Source organism: Rutilus rutilus (assembly GCF_951802725.1).
Source record: "Rutilus rutilus genome assembly, chromosome: 22".
Lineage (NCBI taxonomy): Eukaryota > Metazoa > Chordata > Actinopteri > Cypriniformes > Leuciscidae > Rutilus > Rutilus rutilus.
The window spans coordinates 2,010,605-2,029,025 of NC_140227.1; the positions used below are offsets into that span (position 1 = coordinate 2,010,605).

The following is an 18,421-nucleotide window of genomic DNA, read 5'->3' on the forward strand; positions in this document are numbered from 1 at the left end:
TCTATCATGATAAAAGTGCATCTATCCATCATAAAAGTGCATCTGTCCATCATAAAAGTGTATCTATCCATCATAAAAGTGCATCTGTCCATCATAAAAGTGTATCTGTCCATCATAAAAGCGCATCTGTCCATCATAAAAGCGCATCTATCCATCATAAAAGTGCATCTATCCATCATAAAAGTGCATCTATCCATCATAAAAGTGCATCTGTCCATCATAAAAGTGCATCTGTCCATCATAAAAGTGTATCTGTCCATCATAAAAGTGCATCTGTCCATCATAAAAGTGTATCTGTCCATCATAAAAGTGCATCTATCCATCATTAAAGTGCATCTGTCCATCATAAAAGTGCATCTGTCCATCATTAAAGCGCATCTATCCATCATAAGTGCATCTGTCCATCATAAAAGTGCATCTATCCATCATAAAAGTGCATCTATTCATCATAAAAGCGCATCTGTCCATCATAAAAGTGCATCTGTCCATCATAAAAGTGCATCTGTCCATCATAAAAGTGTATCTGTCCATCATAAAAGTGCATCTATCCATCATTAAAGTGCATCTGTCCATCATAAAAGTGCATCTGTCCATCATTAAAGCGCATCTATCCATCATAAGTGCATCTGTCCATCATAAAAGTGCATCTGTCCATCTAGACAGGGTTAGGAACATGTTAAAACATGCATAGTTGCACTTTTATGGACTTCAAAACAGAAACAGTCATTCACTGCCATTATAAAGCTTGGACGAGCCAGGACATTTTTTTAATAAAACTGATCGTATTCGTCTGAAAGAAGAATGTCATTTACACCTAGGATGACTTGAGGGCGAGTAAATCATGGGATAATTTTTAATTTTTGGGTGAACTATCCCTTTAAAGCCTGCCGTGTGTGTGTTGTCAGGTGTGTTTCGAGTGTGGAGCGTTTAACCCGCAGTGGGTCAGTGTGACGTACGGGATCTGGATCTGTCTGGAGTGTTCTGGGAAACACAGAGGCCTCGGCGTCCACCTCAGGTCAGACTCGCATTCTGAGGCCTTCCACAATCTTTATTTGTCGTCATACAAAAGAGAACAACGGAATTATATACAATCCTATTCAGCGCAAAATCAGTCAATCTCTCACTTTACAAACAATTATCCTACATAACAAATTTTACAAATAAGTGAGAATGGTAAACAGTAAAGTAAATGTAAGCAATAAGGTCCTCGAGGCTGTGCTGAATCGTGAATAAGTCCCGACTGAAGGGCGTTGTTCGGCTCGACGTGAAGCGGAGTCTGCCGGGACTTGTTCTCGATACAGCACTACAGGGTTGGAAATTAACTTTTTTGTCCACCGGCCACTGTGGCGGATGGATTTCAAAATCTACCAGCCACTCAATGTTTTTACCAGCCACTTTCTTGTTTTTAACCGACAATGTGTAACTGCATGTGAAAATTAATACTACAAGATCTACAATACTTAAGCAGTTTATTTAATCTCAAGTCTCAATGAAATACTGACATTTTCTCTTTCTCTCTTATATATATTTCTCTTTTTTACCTGGATGTGGCATTTGAATGATTCGTGGTCTTTTATGGCTTCCAGTTTTAGGTTTTTAGTCCCAACAATGAAACTAGGGCTGGGCGATATGGACCAAAAGTCATATCCCGATTATTTAGACTGAATATCGATATACGATATATATCCCAATATTTTTTCCGCAAAGTGAGAGCAAATTTTCAGTCAAAGTCAAAGCCAAATATGACATGTCAAGTAGTTTTATTGAAACCGGCTATTTCCACACACACAAGTACTGTCCCCCTTTACTTAACATAAATTGTAAGAATATGACTAATAGTAAAGACTAGTACTAATAAATAAACATTAGGCCTATGCTAAAGCTATTAAATAGCAGTCCCAAACTAGTTTTTGTTAATACAATGTTGGTATGAGCCACTAGAGTCATTTAAAAATATAAAAAATAACACAAAGAAAAATAAAGTGGCATTTTGGGGTTAATATGGAAACGACAGTTACCATGGTGAATACACAATATTAACAATAACTGTTAATGAACCATGGAAACTGCTCCTGGTGAATAGTATGAAAATCATCCCTGCATTACTTTTATTTTGTGTAATTTACAACGTAACGGCGTTGCATGCTCGTAGTTTATTTTGCACTTTATATACAGTGAGGCGATACACAGCGCGCGCCGCCACATGCGCGTGCAATTGAAGAGTGTTCGCTATGAGAACAGGATAACGGCTGACGTGACAGGACAAGAAAGTCCGTTTTTCTGAGGTGAAAGACTTTATTTCAGCGTACACTTATGTCCTCTAAAAGTGTCCGCCGTCTGTGTGAAACAGTATATTTTTATTTACCCGCCACGGTGGCCGGTAGGTGAAGCGAGTTTACCCGCCACAACACAAAATCACCCGCATTTGGCTGGTGGCGGGTGCTAATTTCCATCCCTGCAGCACTAGCCTCGAGGACCTTATTGGTTTTATAAAACGGTTACCACACAATACAGATATTAAAGCCGAAAAATACGTTTCTATGCAACTTTCATGAAGTAAAACCACCAAAAGCCTTCCTTCCGCTGGAAAAAATAGTCCCTGACCGTAAACAGCAACAGAAGTTACATACATGATTTCGCCAATAGATGGAGACAAAGACTGTCTTTATGAGTGAGTCAGCCAGTAGAGAAGACTTACGACTCAAACTTGTGATCATGGAGAAGGAAGACCATCTGACAGAGGACTATAGGCACGGGGAAACCCTGTTAAAAGGACAAGATATCAGCGGACATGTTTTTATTATGAATATAGGACTGACCTGAAGGAGAATGCTATATCTACTATAAATGCAGGTACACTCGCTCACTCGATCTCTCACAATACTCTACTAGCTTCAATGAACAACATCAATGAGAACAAACATAGGTTTACGTTGCTAAGAGTGGTTGCTAGGGGTGTTGTGTAGTGATACACAGAACCAGTGAGTGAAGCGGTTATAGCCGTGAGTAAATCATGAATAAAACAGCTGTGGACCAATCAGAATCAAAGATTGGATCTAAGCATTTTATAAATGTGTGTGTGTGTGTAAATAAATATAATAATAAATATACTTTTAACAGCAATATTTGCATATCATATGCAGCACAATTGAGGAGATTTATAAGCATATGACTATAATTAATTGCAAAAAAGAATGCAGATTTTTGAAGCGTAGCCGAAGATCTCAGTCATGTGTGAGCTCCGTGTTTCTCCTCATAGCTTTGTTCGATCTGTCTCGATGGACAAGTGGAAGGACATCGAGCTGGAGAAGATGAAGATGGGAGGAAACCGCAAGTTCCGCATGTTTCTGGAGCTGCAGGACGACTATGATCCCGGCTGGAGTTTACAGGAGAAATACAACAGTAAAGCGGCTGCGCTCTTCAGAGACAAAGTGAGACGCGCCGCTAAACATTATCTTTTCTTTTATTAATCAGTTGAAAAAACCCTAATTATTAACTCTTTCCATCCCAGTATTTTGATCATGTTAGATTAAATGTGTGTAAAGCCCGGGACACACCAAGCCTTCTAACCTTCTAAGCCTTAAAGAACTTCTAACCGCTCCTGGTCTGTGTCTGAAATCATAGTGGTTTCACGTTCACTGCTGCTAAACATGATCTTTTCTTTTATTAATCAGTTCGATCAACACACTCACCGCGCTCTCACGTCGTGATTTGGTGCTGAGACCCATGTATCAATCCAAAAATACTCTCTAAAAATCTTTTACTGTAAACAGGAGATAAAGTTAGCAAACGTCAGTGTGAAGATTTCACTCATTCTCAGTGACTATAGAAAACAGATCTTCAACAATCTAATAATTAGTCCATATTCTCCAGTTTAAGTCTTATCTGGAACAGTAAATAATGATTAAAAACAATGTTGGGAACAATTACACATCAGGAAAAAATGGCAAAACAAAACAAAAACATTTTTTTTTTCTATTTTAATTTATTTGCTATTTTTTTCCTGATGCGTACTTGTTTCCAACATCGCTTTTAATCATTATTTACTTTAAATTGTCTTTATTTACATGATTTACTTTAGTCCAGATTTTTAGTGCAGACCTTTGTTGCATTTTTGATGAATGCGTTGAAAACCCTAATTCAGAGGTTCATAAACTTTTTACAAGCGAAGGGCCAAAAATCAAACAGGTCTGTGGGCCCAAAGTAAAAGTTGCATCATATCAAACTTCTATATTCAATTTAAAGTGGTTAGTTATTTCATAACTTTAAAACATTAAGCAATCTGCTTAACCCAGTTTTATTTTTCAGACTTTTAACAGTGAAACTTTACAGCTGTTTTAATGCTTTAGTTACTTTTTACACACCAACTGGCATTTCAGAAAACCAAAATACAAAATAACATTTAAGAAACTAAATAAACATTTAAATTAATCCACAAAACAAAAAAATGGTTTTCTAATATGCAAATATGAATAGTAGATTTGTATTTCATGAAACAGAACATTTTACTATTTAAATATAAAGTCTATTATTAATAATGGAATAATAATTATTAACCATTATTTTTTTTCTTTGATTAATCATTTGAATACCGTAATTATTAACTCTTTCCAGTTTACCAGTGTCCAGCCAACGGTACCATGTTTGATCATATTCACAAAACTCCCAAAATATTTTGCCACTGTAGTCGTTTCCTCTTAATGGGTTCGATATTTCATTTGGTAACGTTAGGGAGTTTATATGAAGTTCAGTGTTTGATGATCATGTTATCTTCTATCCGCTCCTGGTCTGTGTCTTAAGTCGCCTCTATAGTGTTAAATAGTGCACTCATTTAATCCCACAATGCACTGCAATAACGAGTGTACATCTGATGTACGCTCATCGGCTGGAGAGTACCCATAATGCACTGCGAGAGTTGCGTGCTGAATGAATTCCCGCGTCTGACCAGAAGATGGCGCTCGCTGAATCAATCATCCATTTCCCAAACACTGATCCAGCGTAATATCACACAGGTTTAAGCTCCTTTTTAATTGAGTCTTTAATTGTTTAATTATACATAGTTTCCACGACAGAGTTGAAGATAAATCTGTTCATCGCTACTGGAGCGGCTAGTTTGCTACGTTTCAAATGATTGTTAAACCGCAAGCACAAACTATGGAAAAGCGGCAATCAGGGTCTGAACTCACTCGCTCGTCTTCATTCACTTCAAGTGGACTATATTAGTGGCCCGGATGCCAGCCGAACTTAGCCCCGCCCACAACATTTTGAGGTCGGGAAGTTCGGTCTGGACTTGATCCGTTGTGGAGCTATTATGCCCGAACAAAAGCTGTTCGGACCAATCAAGTTGTCAGGACGGGCTTTATACGATGATGGACAGATGATCAACAGTCACGTAATCATCCACGTCACCAACGAGCGCTTGGGTTGAATTCGTTTAAAACAAAGATGACTGCCGCTGGAGAATTGAGATTTCAGGAGTTCACACTTACAAATAAGTCAGATAGAATAAATGCATATTTGGCGTGCTGTCCGAGGAGAGGCTCCGGGAAGTACTCCCCCCGTATTCCTGGCTGTGGAAGAACAGGCCGAGAGTGAGTGGAGGGATGCTGGAAACTGTCAAGGAATGTTAGGTGAGTGACAGAGTGAATAAATAAATACTTCCTCTCGTGCTGATAGGGTAGACATGGTAATTGTTTGATGACAAGTTGATTGGATTGATTATTTGTACGTGCTCCTGCCGAACTTTGTTTATAAAACATTATGTAGATTCCGCCATCGCGTCTGTTATAGAAGATATCGACAGCGCATTAATTTTAAAAGAGGAACAGAGAACCGCGATCAAGGCATTTGTCGATCGGAAACATGAATGAAGAACATACGTCACTTACTCCGTTGCTCTGATTGGTTGTAGGTCTATCCAATTGAGTGCAGAGGCATTTTCTTTCCTGGTTCGGTTGAAACGCGCCCCATAATCACAGCCCAACGGAGCAGATCAGACTCACATTCTGAGTATGACGACGTCAGGCTACTATATTAGTGGAGGAAGGGAGGGGATAGTGAATGAGGGTTTAGGGGATGATTTCAGACACAGCCAATGTCTACTCTGATCCTCTTCTTCACTTGTTTTTGGATCCGGAGATTCTCTACTCTTTGTGGTGAAGTTGAAGTTGTGTGTGTGTGTGTGTGTTAAAGGTGGTGACTCTGGCTGAAGGGAAGGAGTGGAGCATCGAGGACTCTTCTGCGAGGAACTGGACGCCTCCACAAGCCAAGAGTGGCCTGAGCGCTTCACACCGGTACGACACGAATTCGAGTCTTAACCCTAACCCTAACCCAAAAACACCCAACAAAAATAACAGAAAGCAGCGAGGAAAAGAAAAGAAAACTACATACACATAATAAAAGAAAATACAACTACCAAAATTTTAAAAGCCTTAGAAAACAAATGTGTTTTCAGTCGAGATCTAAACCAGTCAGTTGAGGGTGCAGATCTGAGGTCAGGTGGAAGGGGTTTCCAACAGAAGAAGCAGCTGTCCGAATGAGCAGTGATGAGTGATGTCATCGATGATGATGATGAGGAGGAGTGATGTCATCGATGATGATTAGGGATGGAAATTGATATGATTTTATCAATGCCACTGACGATTCTGCTTAGGGCTGGGCGATAAAACGATAACGATAATTATCGCGATATAATTTCTCGATAAAACGATATCAAGAGTTCGATAAATGTTCGATAATGTTTATGCGCCAAAAGCGGAACGAAACTCATTTGAACCGCGCGCCACACGGACCATTTATCCGCTCGGCTCAAAGTCCAAACGGCAGTGCAGCGCGAGCTCACTAGAGCCGATGCGTTTACTATCTGATCGCTCTCGTCACGAGATCCAGTGAGAAGCGCTTGAATTCAGCGAAGAACACAAATGTCTCAGTGATTTAAACCAGTTTAAAGGCAGATGAAACAGCGCTGACAAACAGGAGAAACACTGTGCGCAACGATACTGTCAGAAGGCTTTTCCGTCTACAAATTCCCATCATTTACCATGGATTTACTGTAACGTTAGCCTAGTAATATTAACTGCACCATGAAATGTGGGATATACATATTGAATTGTATTATATTATTAATGTAGACAATGTATAAAGGACTAATGGAATATAATTACAGTATTTAATAATGTATTTAGGCTACTGTTTTTCATACAAATACCATAGAAACCATAAAGTTACATTTTGCCATGATAGTGAGGTGCTGTAGGCTATGCCTGGTTTTATGGTTATCATGATCTAAATGCATGATACTGGATGACCATTGGTTAAGTTTAATAAAACTCAAACAGTCAGAATATTACATTTTACCAAATAAAAATTAGCACATGCAGAATCTAAGAAATTAATTGTCCAATAAAGATATTTATTTTGTTAAGGAAAAATGACAAATGTTTGAATGTTCTACCTCAGATTTGTGAAATGTTCACCTGTTTGGTAAGTGTTTGTCATGATATGTTCTGACAATAAAGAGTAGTTTAAAACCACAATTAACGCTCTTGTTTCTACAACTTTCACTTAGGAGCTTTTCAACTTTTATCGTGATAATTATCGATATCGACTGATATAAAAAAAATTATCGTGATTTTTTTTTTGGCCATATCGCCCAGCCCTAATTCTGCTTATTGATTCCTGATAGCACTGTGTGGGAAAAAAGTATTCATATGCTTTTTCGGCAAAAAACAAGTGGTTTTATTTGTTTTAAAGCTTACACTTGAGTAAGGAAACTGTACCTTTTATGTAATAAATGGAACCTTATTGTAAAGTTTCTCCGATTAGTTATACACCGATTCAGTCGTCTCGTGAGTTCAGTGTTGGACAGATCAGTTGTTTTAACCAGGGGGGCAAGCCAGCACCCGGAGAGCGTACCATCCCCGAGGGCCGCCATTGGCTAACAAGCCATCACCTGCTGTTAGCATTCCATTGACTCCCATTCATTTTGGCATCACTTTGACAGCGAATAACTTTACATCTGAGGCGTTTAAAGACTCTATTTGTCCATTATTTATTTCTAAAGAAACACGACAATGTATAAAAGGCTCCATTACCTTGTATCTTACGTTATGGCTCCGTAGAAGCAGTTTTTGTAAAAAATAGGCTAACGTTTGCATCATAACCACGCGACTCTCTGGAAATTACCGTATAGACAGGAGGAGAAGCTCACAGGCAGTCGGAGGGATGTGGAGGCATAAAGTCAAGGGAGAAGCCCATAGAGAGTCATAAAGTTGCTCCTGCTCCTAGCTCATGGACAGCTCCTACTCACACTCTCCGTCTCTGCAAGATTCGGAAGGGAATGATTCAGATTTCTCTCGGCACAGCTACTAGAAGACAGACGGTTGCTCACGTCACATCTACGTCATCAAGCTCAGTTTGAGTCTGCGCAGTACACTCAGCCGTCAGGAAGTGAGTGCTTCTAATTGACTTCACTTTTCTCCGTTGAAGTCTATGGGGTCGCTGTGTCCATTTCTTTTACTGTCTATGGTTAAAATCGCTTTGACGTCATGACGCACAGATGCATAGGACGCCGTGCTATGGTGCTCGATAAAGGACAAAAGGGACAGTTAAGAGTTATCGGAGCAGGAGCATATCGATATGCTCGATATCAATATCGATGATTCATAAAACTTAGAACCGGTTCTCAATTCCCATCCCTGATGATGATGATGATGATGATGATGATGATGATGATGATGATGTCATTGCAGGTCCAGTGCTGCTGCGGGTCAGAATCACTCTCACTCTGATAAAGCCTTCGAGGACTGGCTGTCTGATGATGTCAACTCTTACCAGAAGTGAGTTTCACTCCATCATTGATCAATCTGTTCTGTTGATAGATGATTAAAGAGGATTATGACCTTTAACAGTCTTGATGTAGTGTTTTGGTCTCTACTAGAGCAGGTTTATTATATATATTCTCCATTGTTGCGGCTCCTCTCTTCCCAGTCTGTCAGTAACGCTCTGTTTACTTCCTGTCTCTCTGAAGCCCCTCCTCTTGAAAAGCACACTGTGCTCTGATTGGTCAGCTGGAGCAGTGTGTTGTGATTGGTCGAGCGCTTCCAGTGTGTTTGGGAAATGTCGTAATTAATGCAACGCTTCCCTTTACAGCAGTGCTTCTTAGTCCATATTATTTTTATGTTTTTAATAAATGTTTTATAGATTTCAGGAGTTGTGGATATGCACTGGAACATAGTTGATCTTATTTTTTATTAACGTATTATCGTTAACTAAAACTATTAGAAACACTTCTGTTAATTGAAATAAAGGCAAAATAAAATATAAATATTAGTTGAAAAAATTTAACTAAACAAAAATTAGAAATGTTGCCTTGGCAATAAACTGAAATAAGTTGAGATTGAAGCACTAAAATGATTAACTGGAAATAGATAACGAAAACTGACAAAAACTGAAATAAAAAATAAACCCAAATAACAATTTTAAATAAGTAAAAAAAAATTTAATATTATTAAATATTAATACAACTAAAATAACACTGGTTTGTGTATATATTTATATCTAATTTTTTATCTTTGTTTACATACATTCTTACATTAATTTTCATAAAGGCATTTGTTTTAAAAGTTTAATAAATGCATGATGTTTCCAAAGTCAGTGCTTTATTGTTAAATAATTGTGATCTGAATATTTTTATTTATTTATTTTTTGATCAGGGACAATGCACAAAAAAACATTAGTCTTAAAAAGAAGAGATGTCATGTGCCAGGTTATAGCAAAAAATGCTAATTTCCACCCGCAGTCCCTGGACAGGTTGATGTTATACTTACAAAAATTCATAAAATATATACATAATAATACAAAGCATTACTTCACTCACATCATAAAAACACTCTCCACTTCAGGAATCTACCCACTCACTCACTAACAGTTTACATCATTCATATCACAGTCATTCAGTGTGTACAGGTTTGCTTTGATAATAACCACTGTTTGGTCAGGCGTGTAAAAGTACTATAATTTGTGCATTAAATAATTTCATTTGGAAAAGTGTTCCAAAGGCTCACTGCTTTATAAAAGAACGATTGTTGACCATATGTGGTTCTACGTCTTGGAACGCTGCACTCTCCTCTGACTGTCGACCGTGTGGCTCTAGAAATTTTCTCCGAATTTAATGTGACAAATTTTCTCAAAGGGGGAGCAGCGATGTTATGGATAATTTTAAATAGAGCAGAAATTTGATTATATTTAATGAGATTTTCAAAACTCAAAATGTTATATTTACTTTGTACTTTACAATGATGGTACTGGCGAGGCTTTTTATCATGAATTTTTATGGCCCTTTTATATAATGATTCAAGTAATTTTAGCGATGTTTTACACGCCTGAGACCAACTAGACATGCAATACAGAAGATGTGGGACAATCATAGTATTGATGTATATATTTGAGGCTTCTGTAGTTAATGAATTTCTGATATGTTTATAGTTCATCAAATTAAATTTCAGTTATTACCAAGTTTTTTTATGTGACTTTTAAAACGAAGGTTCGAATCAAGTATTAGACCTAAATATTTTGTTTCGTTAACATTTTTTATTTTTTGTCCATTTACTTGAATTTCTTGAGTTAGTTGTAATTTACGTTTATTTGAAAAAAAACATTGAGACCGTTTTATCAACGTTTAAGGTCAGGCAGGACGTCTGCAACCATTCTGCAATTTTTTGCATCTCTTTTGATAATTTGTCAGCAACCTCCAACTCGTTTTCCCCAAAAGTGAAGATCACCGTATCATCAGCGTACATGATTACGTCAACGTCCGGACACACTTTAGGGAGGTCATTTATATAGATGCTGAAAAGCAAGGGTCCCAAAATAGACCCTTGCGGCACTCCCATCGAGGTGACTCTAAACGCAGATTGGATGTTATTCACTTGTACACACTGATGTCGGTCGCTCAAATAAGATCTTAACCAGTTTTGGGTGTGCTCAGAGAGACTATATATATATTGACTGGAGTGAGTGTGATTTGTGCCATAATCAAGCAGCACATGACTCAAATGCTCACCTCTTACTGGCTGACAGACAGATACACAGAAAGCACTAGATAGTGATGTAACGAGTGTTCACAGTCTCGAATCAGAAGCACACCGTCAGTCCGTATGTGTGCAGCTCTAATCTGTGATCAGTAATTATTGTGTATTAATAATAATGTATTATTATTTCAGTGCCGGAGCGTCCGGCGCGCAGGAGAATCGATATGTGGGCTTTGGAAACACTCCCAACCCGCCCAAGAAAGATGAAGACTTCCTCAATAACACCATGTCCTCCCTCTACTCGGTAATACAGCGGCTCTGTTATAATAACTCTGTTATTATCACTCTCTGTTATTGTACAGGGGTTCCTACCTGTCTAAAATTCACTCTTCATAATTTTAAGGCTGTAAATAGGCTTACAGTTCTCAAATAGTGTAATAAATGTCTTCATTTTAGTTTGAATAGGAAATAAATTAGTTTGAAAATTAAATTAAGGAAAGATTAGCTGTATTCACCCTGCTGAGGGGGATGTGATCAAAGCCTGGAGTGGAGCGAAAGGACGTTCCTCTCTGCACTCTAAGCGCTCTGTAATCCACTGAATCCACTCCAGCTCACTGAATCTACTCCGGCTCACTGAATCCACTCCGGCTCACTGAATCCACTCCAGCTCACTGAATCCACTCCTCTCCGGATCCATTCCGGCTCACTGAATCCACTCCTCTCCGGATCCATTCCGGCTCACTGAATCCACTCCGGCTCACTGAATCCATTCCGACTCACTGAATCCACTCCTGCTCACTGAATCCACTCCTGCTCACTGAATCCACTCCGGCTCACTGAATCCATTCCGACTCACTGAATCCACTCCTGCTCACTGAATCCACTCCTGCTCACTGAATCCACTCCGGCTCACTGAATCCACTCCGGCTCACTGAATCCATTCCGACTCACTGAATCCACTCCGGCTCACTGAATCCATTCCGACTCACTGAATCCACTCCTGCTCACTGAATCCACTCCGGCTCACTGAATCCATTCCGACTCACTGAATCCACTCCGGCTCACTGAATCCACTCCTCTCCGGATCCATTCCGGCTCACTGAATCCACTCCGGCTCACTGAATCCATTCCCGCTTACTGAATCCACTCCGGCTCACTGAATCCATTCCGACTCACTGAATCCACTCCTGCTCACTGAATCCACTCCGGCTCACTGAATCCATTCCCGCTTACTGAATCCACTCCGGCTCACAGAATCCATTCCGGCTCACTGAATCCACTCCGGCTCACTGAATCCACTCCGGCTCACTGAATCCATTCCCGCTTACTGAATCCACTCCGGCTCACTGAATCCATTCCGACTCACTGAATCCACTCCTGCTCACTGAATCCACTCCGGCTCACTGAATCCATTCCCGCTTACTGAATCCACTCCGGCTCACAGAATCCATTCCCGCTCACTGAATCCACTCCGGCTCACTGAATCCATTCCCGCTCACTGAATTTATAATACTATGTAACGGTTTGGAAAGTATTCTACACGTTTAATAAATAGAATTACACAATGTCCAAATGTAGTGAACGCACCTATAGAGAGAAATGCACATTTCATACGGATTACATAAGAGAGTAGTCGGTTTCTTTTCTAAAAGTAGACATTTAAGCTTTCTATAGATATATTTCTCATGCCTGTGAAGTTGCCTAGACTATATGCTGAGTTACGGTTCATTTATAAGACGAGCTCCAGTTCATGAGTAATGCAAGAGATCGCGCCAGCGCCTTGCATGTCCTGATTATATTGTCTGCTATAATTGCTTCTAATTTATTAAATCCAGGCAATTGTTTGATGAAACATCGATTAAAATTAAGATACAATTTATACAAAACGAAATTCACTTTAAAGAAAGGCTTTCTACAAAACAAAACTTAATGAAGTGGTCAAAATCATGTCTGACCCACTCTGTCTCCCGATATATTGCTCATCTAATGATCCTATCTTACTCATGCTGTTCACTTTCCATATAGATGAAATAAAACATATTTAAACATACATATGAAACTAAATGTGTTTTCTTTAATGGCTTCAACACGTATAGTAGGCCTACAGAGAAATGTAATGTCGTTGAGTTGAACTCGTTTTACCGGTGAGCATATTGGGGGAGGGGTGCGATTTTCAAATAATAATCAAATAATTCCCTGTGATCTTCGAATAGTATTTTAGCTTGAAATGCCAATTCCTACCATAAATGCAGTTTTTGTTCTGATGCTGGTGCTATTAGTTTCCCTCTTCTGTTCAGTGTTAACAGGTTGAGTTAGAACATGCGTTATCATTTCTTATTATAATGCTTAGGTTAAAACTGAATTTATTATTATTATTATTATTATTATAATAATAATAATAATGGCTAGGTTAAAAACAGATTTTATATTATGTATAGTTTGTGATATTAGCTCACTTTGTGGCAAACGCTCTGTTGGCTTTTATTATTTGAGAAATAAAAACTTGTGTTAAAGTTATGAAAATGGTTAATTATTTGTATGACTACATCACAAAGAGTCAAGTCTTGTAAAAGCATTAGATTGAAAACATTGAAATTTCATATAATAATAGTGTGATGTGGGGTGGTGTGGTGTGGCGCAATGGATAAGACACATGCCTTTGGTGTGAGAGACCCGGGTTCGAATCCACTGTGAGACACCAATGTGTCCCTGAGCAAGACACTTAACCCCTAGTTGCTCCAGAGGCGTGCAACCTCTGACATATATAGCAATTGTAAGTCGCTTTGGATAAAAGCGTCAGCTAAATGAATAAATGTAAATGTAAATGTAATAGAAATGCAGTTCAAAATGACCTTTCTTTAAATCCGAATGGTCTTTGAGTTTTTCATTTGTGAAGGTAAAGCATGTACTCACTATACTCCTAATTACAAGAAGAGACTGCTCTTAAACTGTGTGTGTGACAGGCTGTGGAAGGGGGTTTGGCCGAGGAAACATTCATTCAAAATATTTTTTTTTTTTGCTTTAACCCCTGTATAATAACTCTCTGTTATAATAACTCTGTCCGTCAGGCGTCATTAACATCGTCTCTGTTGCGTGTGTTTCAGGGCTGGAGCAGTTTCACTGTCGGAGCCAGCAAGTTTGCGTCTGTCGCTAAAGATAGTGTAAGTACATCGTGTGTGTGTGTGTGTGTGTGTGTGTGTGTGTGTGTGTTGCGAGGGAGAGTTTGCACTTAACAAACTTGCGAGGGAGTTAACATTCTTGCAAGGGAGAGTTTGTGTTGCGAGAGAGTGTGTGTGTGTGTGTGTGTGTGTGAGAGAGTGAGTGAGTGAGAGTGAGTGTGGAGAGTGAGTGTGTGTGTGTGTGTGTGTGTGCGTGTGTGTGTGTGTGTGAGAGAGTGAGTGAGTGAGTGTGTGTGTGGAGAGTGAGTGAGTGTGTGGAGAGTGAGTGAGTGAGAGTGAGTGTGTGTGTGTGTGTGTGTGTGTGTGTGTGTGTGTGTGTGTGTGTGTGTGTGTGTGTGTGTGTGTGTGTGAGGAGAGTATGTGTGTGTGTGGAGAGTGTGATCGATCCTCTACAATGAACTGCTCATGTATAATAACTGGTGGGATTGTGATTATAAAGAAACCATTTTTTATTTTCATCTTCTCTTCTTCACAGACCACAAAACTGGCCAGTCAAGCGACTCTGAAGGTGCGTCATGATGTTTGAGTCACACACACACACACACACACACACACACACACACACACACACACACACACACACACACACACACACACACACACACACACACACACACACACAGACAGAGATGATCAGTGATGTTAAAATCTCACTTCTGATCTGGTTTATATGGACCGGCTTGAAAATATACATTTCCAGACTTTAATCCAGGGCCGCCCCGTTCATTTAAGCCTTTGGTCAACTAGTCGCATGTTTAGGATATTAATTTAATTACTCCGATAAATACTGGGAGTGGCACTGGAACATGGGTTCAGTCTCAGGGCTGAGAAAGAATATTATACGTAACATTCTACATAACAGAGAAATACTACACCATAATAATGAGCCTTTAACCCCTTAAACCTGGCGGGACACCCCCCGCGAAAAAAATTCATAATCAAATTACTAAGCAACCACTGAATGGAACAACACAAAATAGTATCATTTTAAAGCTTAGATTACAATTAAAATGAGTCCAAACTCAACATAATCCATCACTCAGAACTAAAGATATTCCTCATGGAGTTCTAATACACAAAAAATCCACAAACGCACGTAGCCAAGCAAAGGTAGCTTAGACTTGGCCTTTTTACTCGTATCTTCATGAAACATACATCAATCATGAAAAATGACACGTCGTTATTTACAGCAGGAGCTCACGATTAAAAAGAGCCCAAATTCAATATATTCTATCAATCAGATCTAAAGATATTTCCTCATGGCGTTCTAACACAAAAATTCCTCAGACGCACCTATCCTAGTATATACTCATGAAGCACTCGCGTTTGGTTTTCACTTATAACTTCACGAAGCATGCACAGATCGTAGAAGAATGCACATCATTATTTTCAGCAGACTCTCACTATTAAAAATCCATCACTCAGATCTAAAGATATTCCTTGTTGAGTTGTAACACACGAACCCCCACCGGCGCGCATAGAGCACTTATTATAAATGTAGCACTTATGTCGCGTTTTAACTCATAACTCAATGAAGCATGCATCAATTGTGGAAAATGACATATCATTATTTACAACAGATTGTTAAGATTAAAAAGAACCCAAACTCACCATAATCCATCACTCCGATCTAAAGATATTCCTCATGGCGTTGTAACACAAAAAATACCACAGACCACAGCTATGAGGTAGCAATAGCAGTGATGCTATGTTGTTTTGATGTGACGTTTCAGCTCATAACTCAATGAAACATGCATGGATTGTGAAAATCGAACATCTTTATTGACAGCAGATTCTCACGATTACAAAGAGCCCAAACACAACATAATCCACTGCTTTGATCACGAGATATTCCTCACGAAGTGATGCATACTTGGCTAAAAAACAAGTCTCTCATCCTTCCGGGGTGCAAAGTGTTTTCCAATTTTCCCGGAACCGTCCATGCTCGTTTTCAAACGTGGAATAACACAAAATATATATCATCTTAAAGCTTAGAATCTCAGCTTTTAAAGCATCCAACCACTTCGATCAACTCTGAACGAGTGCTGACTAGTCTCTCTCTAAACCGGAGTGTACCGCCCGCGGGCGCCACCTAGCTGCGAAAATATTTATCATATTTTTCAAAAATGTTGCCCAGATTAACACAAAATTGGTGTCGTTTGAAAGCTTAGAGTCTGAACTTTACAGTGAATGTAGCCAATTTGAAAAGCTCCTTAGTATTGCTGAGTTATTTGCTGATAAATAGAAATTTTATTTTTTTCATAATCTATAAAATACTTTTTTGTACTATGTACTGCAATGTGTCAAAAACATCATACATCCTTCAAAAATCTTTGAAAATGGCACTTTATTTTTTACAGTATATTATTACAATTAAAATGAGCCCAAAATGAACTTAATCTATTGCTTTTATGACAAAATATTCTTCATGGTGAAACAATTTTAAAAATGCCCATGAGAGGGCGTCAAGGTCTCAACAAAAAGGCTATATTGGTTCCAAATGCTGTAACTTTTGAGTATTTTATCCAATCACCACAAAATTTTATCCAGATGCAGCTCATATGTAGAGGGACCTCCCCAAAAAAGAATTTTCCTCTTACCTTATTTCCTTCCTTGAGTTATTCCATGTCAAATAAGAAAGATATGCATTATCATTATAAAAATTATATATATTTTTTGTATTTTATCAGCAGTTTCTCGGCAGGAGAATGTCCAAATGTAATGTAATTAATATTTTCAAAAAATTTGAAAAGTGTTCTTTCAAACGATACCTACCTTTTGACTCTCCTTGTTATAGTTTTGAAGTTATGAGTCTTTAGTTTTTGTGTATGTCACTCAGAAAACTAAAACATTTTATTGCCTTCCAAATGTGTGAGGACTAAACAAAAAGGCTACCTTTGTTCCAAATGCTGTAACTTTTGAGTACTTTATGCGATCACCACAAAATTTGATCCAGATGCAGATCACATTTCGGGAAACTTCCCCCAAAAAGAGTTGTGAGTCTTTAGTTTTGTGTGTGTCACTCAGACAAAACAACTCTAAAAATGCCTTCAGGGCTTAAGGGGTTAAACTACAAATAGAGCGATCAAGTGCACACATAAATCTCAAGTGATGATTATGAACGTGTCAGAAAAAAACTGAAACTGTCTGAACATTTTAATAATTATTAATAAAGTAGTGTTTTCTGAGTCTGTCAGAGAGGAAGTTGACTGACTCACGTATAGTAAATGAGAGAGAAGCACGTCTAGTTAAACATGTCCTGCTAGTTTAGCTTCTAAACTTCACACACACACTTGGATGTGCCGAATAGTAGCGCACATTTATCTAGGTTAACATTAGAGCGCTAATGTTTCTGTGATCAACCGACTAATAGTGTTGTTTTTGGCGGCCTGTTTTAATTTTAGTTTTAGTCTAGTCCTTGTGTCAAGCTGCCATTTTAGTTTTTATTAGTTGTAGTCACGTTCATACTCTCTTTAGTCTAGTCAAGTTTCAGTCGACTAAAAGTCTGAGCATTTTAGTCTTGGCCCACCCTGTAGATAGAAGTAGTGCATTGAATAATACGTGTATTATAAACGTGAATTACGTCTATTAAAGAGTGTATATGTGTACAAAGAGAATCGCAATGCTGACAGCTTTTTTAAAAATAAAATTAGCTGATAACTTCTGGATTTGAAATAAAAATAGTGAGTGTGTTTGTGGTACAGCCGTGGGTCAGTTACACACTGCAAACGCAGCATATGTGAAAGCACTATAGCGCGTGCTGCTCCTGCACCGCATACACACTGCACACGGAGTGTGTGTGAAGCGGGCGTCAGACTTAACTTTGTTTGTTGTGGTTTACGCTAAATCACCGCAGCTGCATCTTCTAAATAATGCCGCGAGTGGGGCTTGAGGAAGTGACATCTGACCTGATGCAGCCCCTGAAGTGAGACACGGGAAACAGAAATACTGCAAAATAATAATAACGAGACTAAACGAGACGAAATAACGTCTTAACATTTCGTCTTGTCTCGTTTCGTTTTGGTCAACGAAAATGAAGAGACATTTAAGCATAGTTTTTATTTTGTAAACCACATTTTGTCTCGTTTTTTATTCGTCAACAATATTGCATTATACATTTGATTATAGTTATCGTCACATGACCAGCATTTACGTTTTCGTCAGGTGATAAAGGTTCGTTGACGACGATATTTAGTCATAATTTTTGTTGAC

General features: G+C 38.6%; 1 protein-coding gene across 6 annotated transcripts in view; it reads left to right on the forward strand.

Annotated features, from left to right (window-relative positions):
• arfgap1 (ADP-ribosylation factor GTPase activating protein 1) overlaps positions 1 to 18,421 on the forward strand; it is a 34,397-nt gene that overhangs the window by 3,422 nt on the left and 12,554 nt on the right. For all 6 annotated transcript variants that reach the window (XM_084394829.1, XM_084394825.1, XM_084394824.1 and 3 more), the window contains exons 3-9: positions 906 to 1,015; positions 3,260 to 3,431; positions 6,193 to 6,293; positions 8,751 to 8,837; positions 11,223 to 11,334; positions 14,135 to 14,191; positions 14,685 to 14,717. In XM_084394829.1, the coding sequence (XP_084250955.1) occupies positions 906 to 1,015; positions 3,260 to 3,431; positions 6,193 to 6,293; positions 8,751 to 8,837; positions 11,223 to 11,334; positions 14,135 to 14,191; positions 14,685 to 14,717 (672 nt within the window). The remainder of the gene's footprint in view (positions 1 to 905; positions 1,016 to 3,259; positions 3,432 to 6,192; positions 6,294 to 8,750; positions 8,838 to 11,222; positions 11,335 to 14,134; positions 14,192 to 14,684; positions 14,718 to 18,421) is intronic.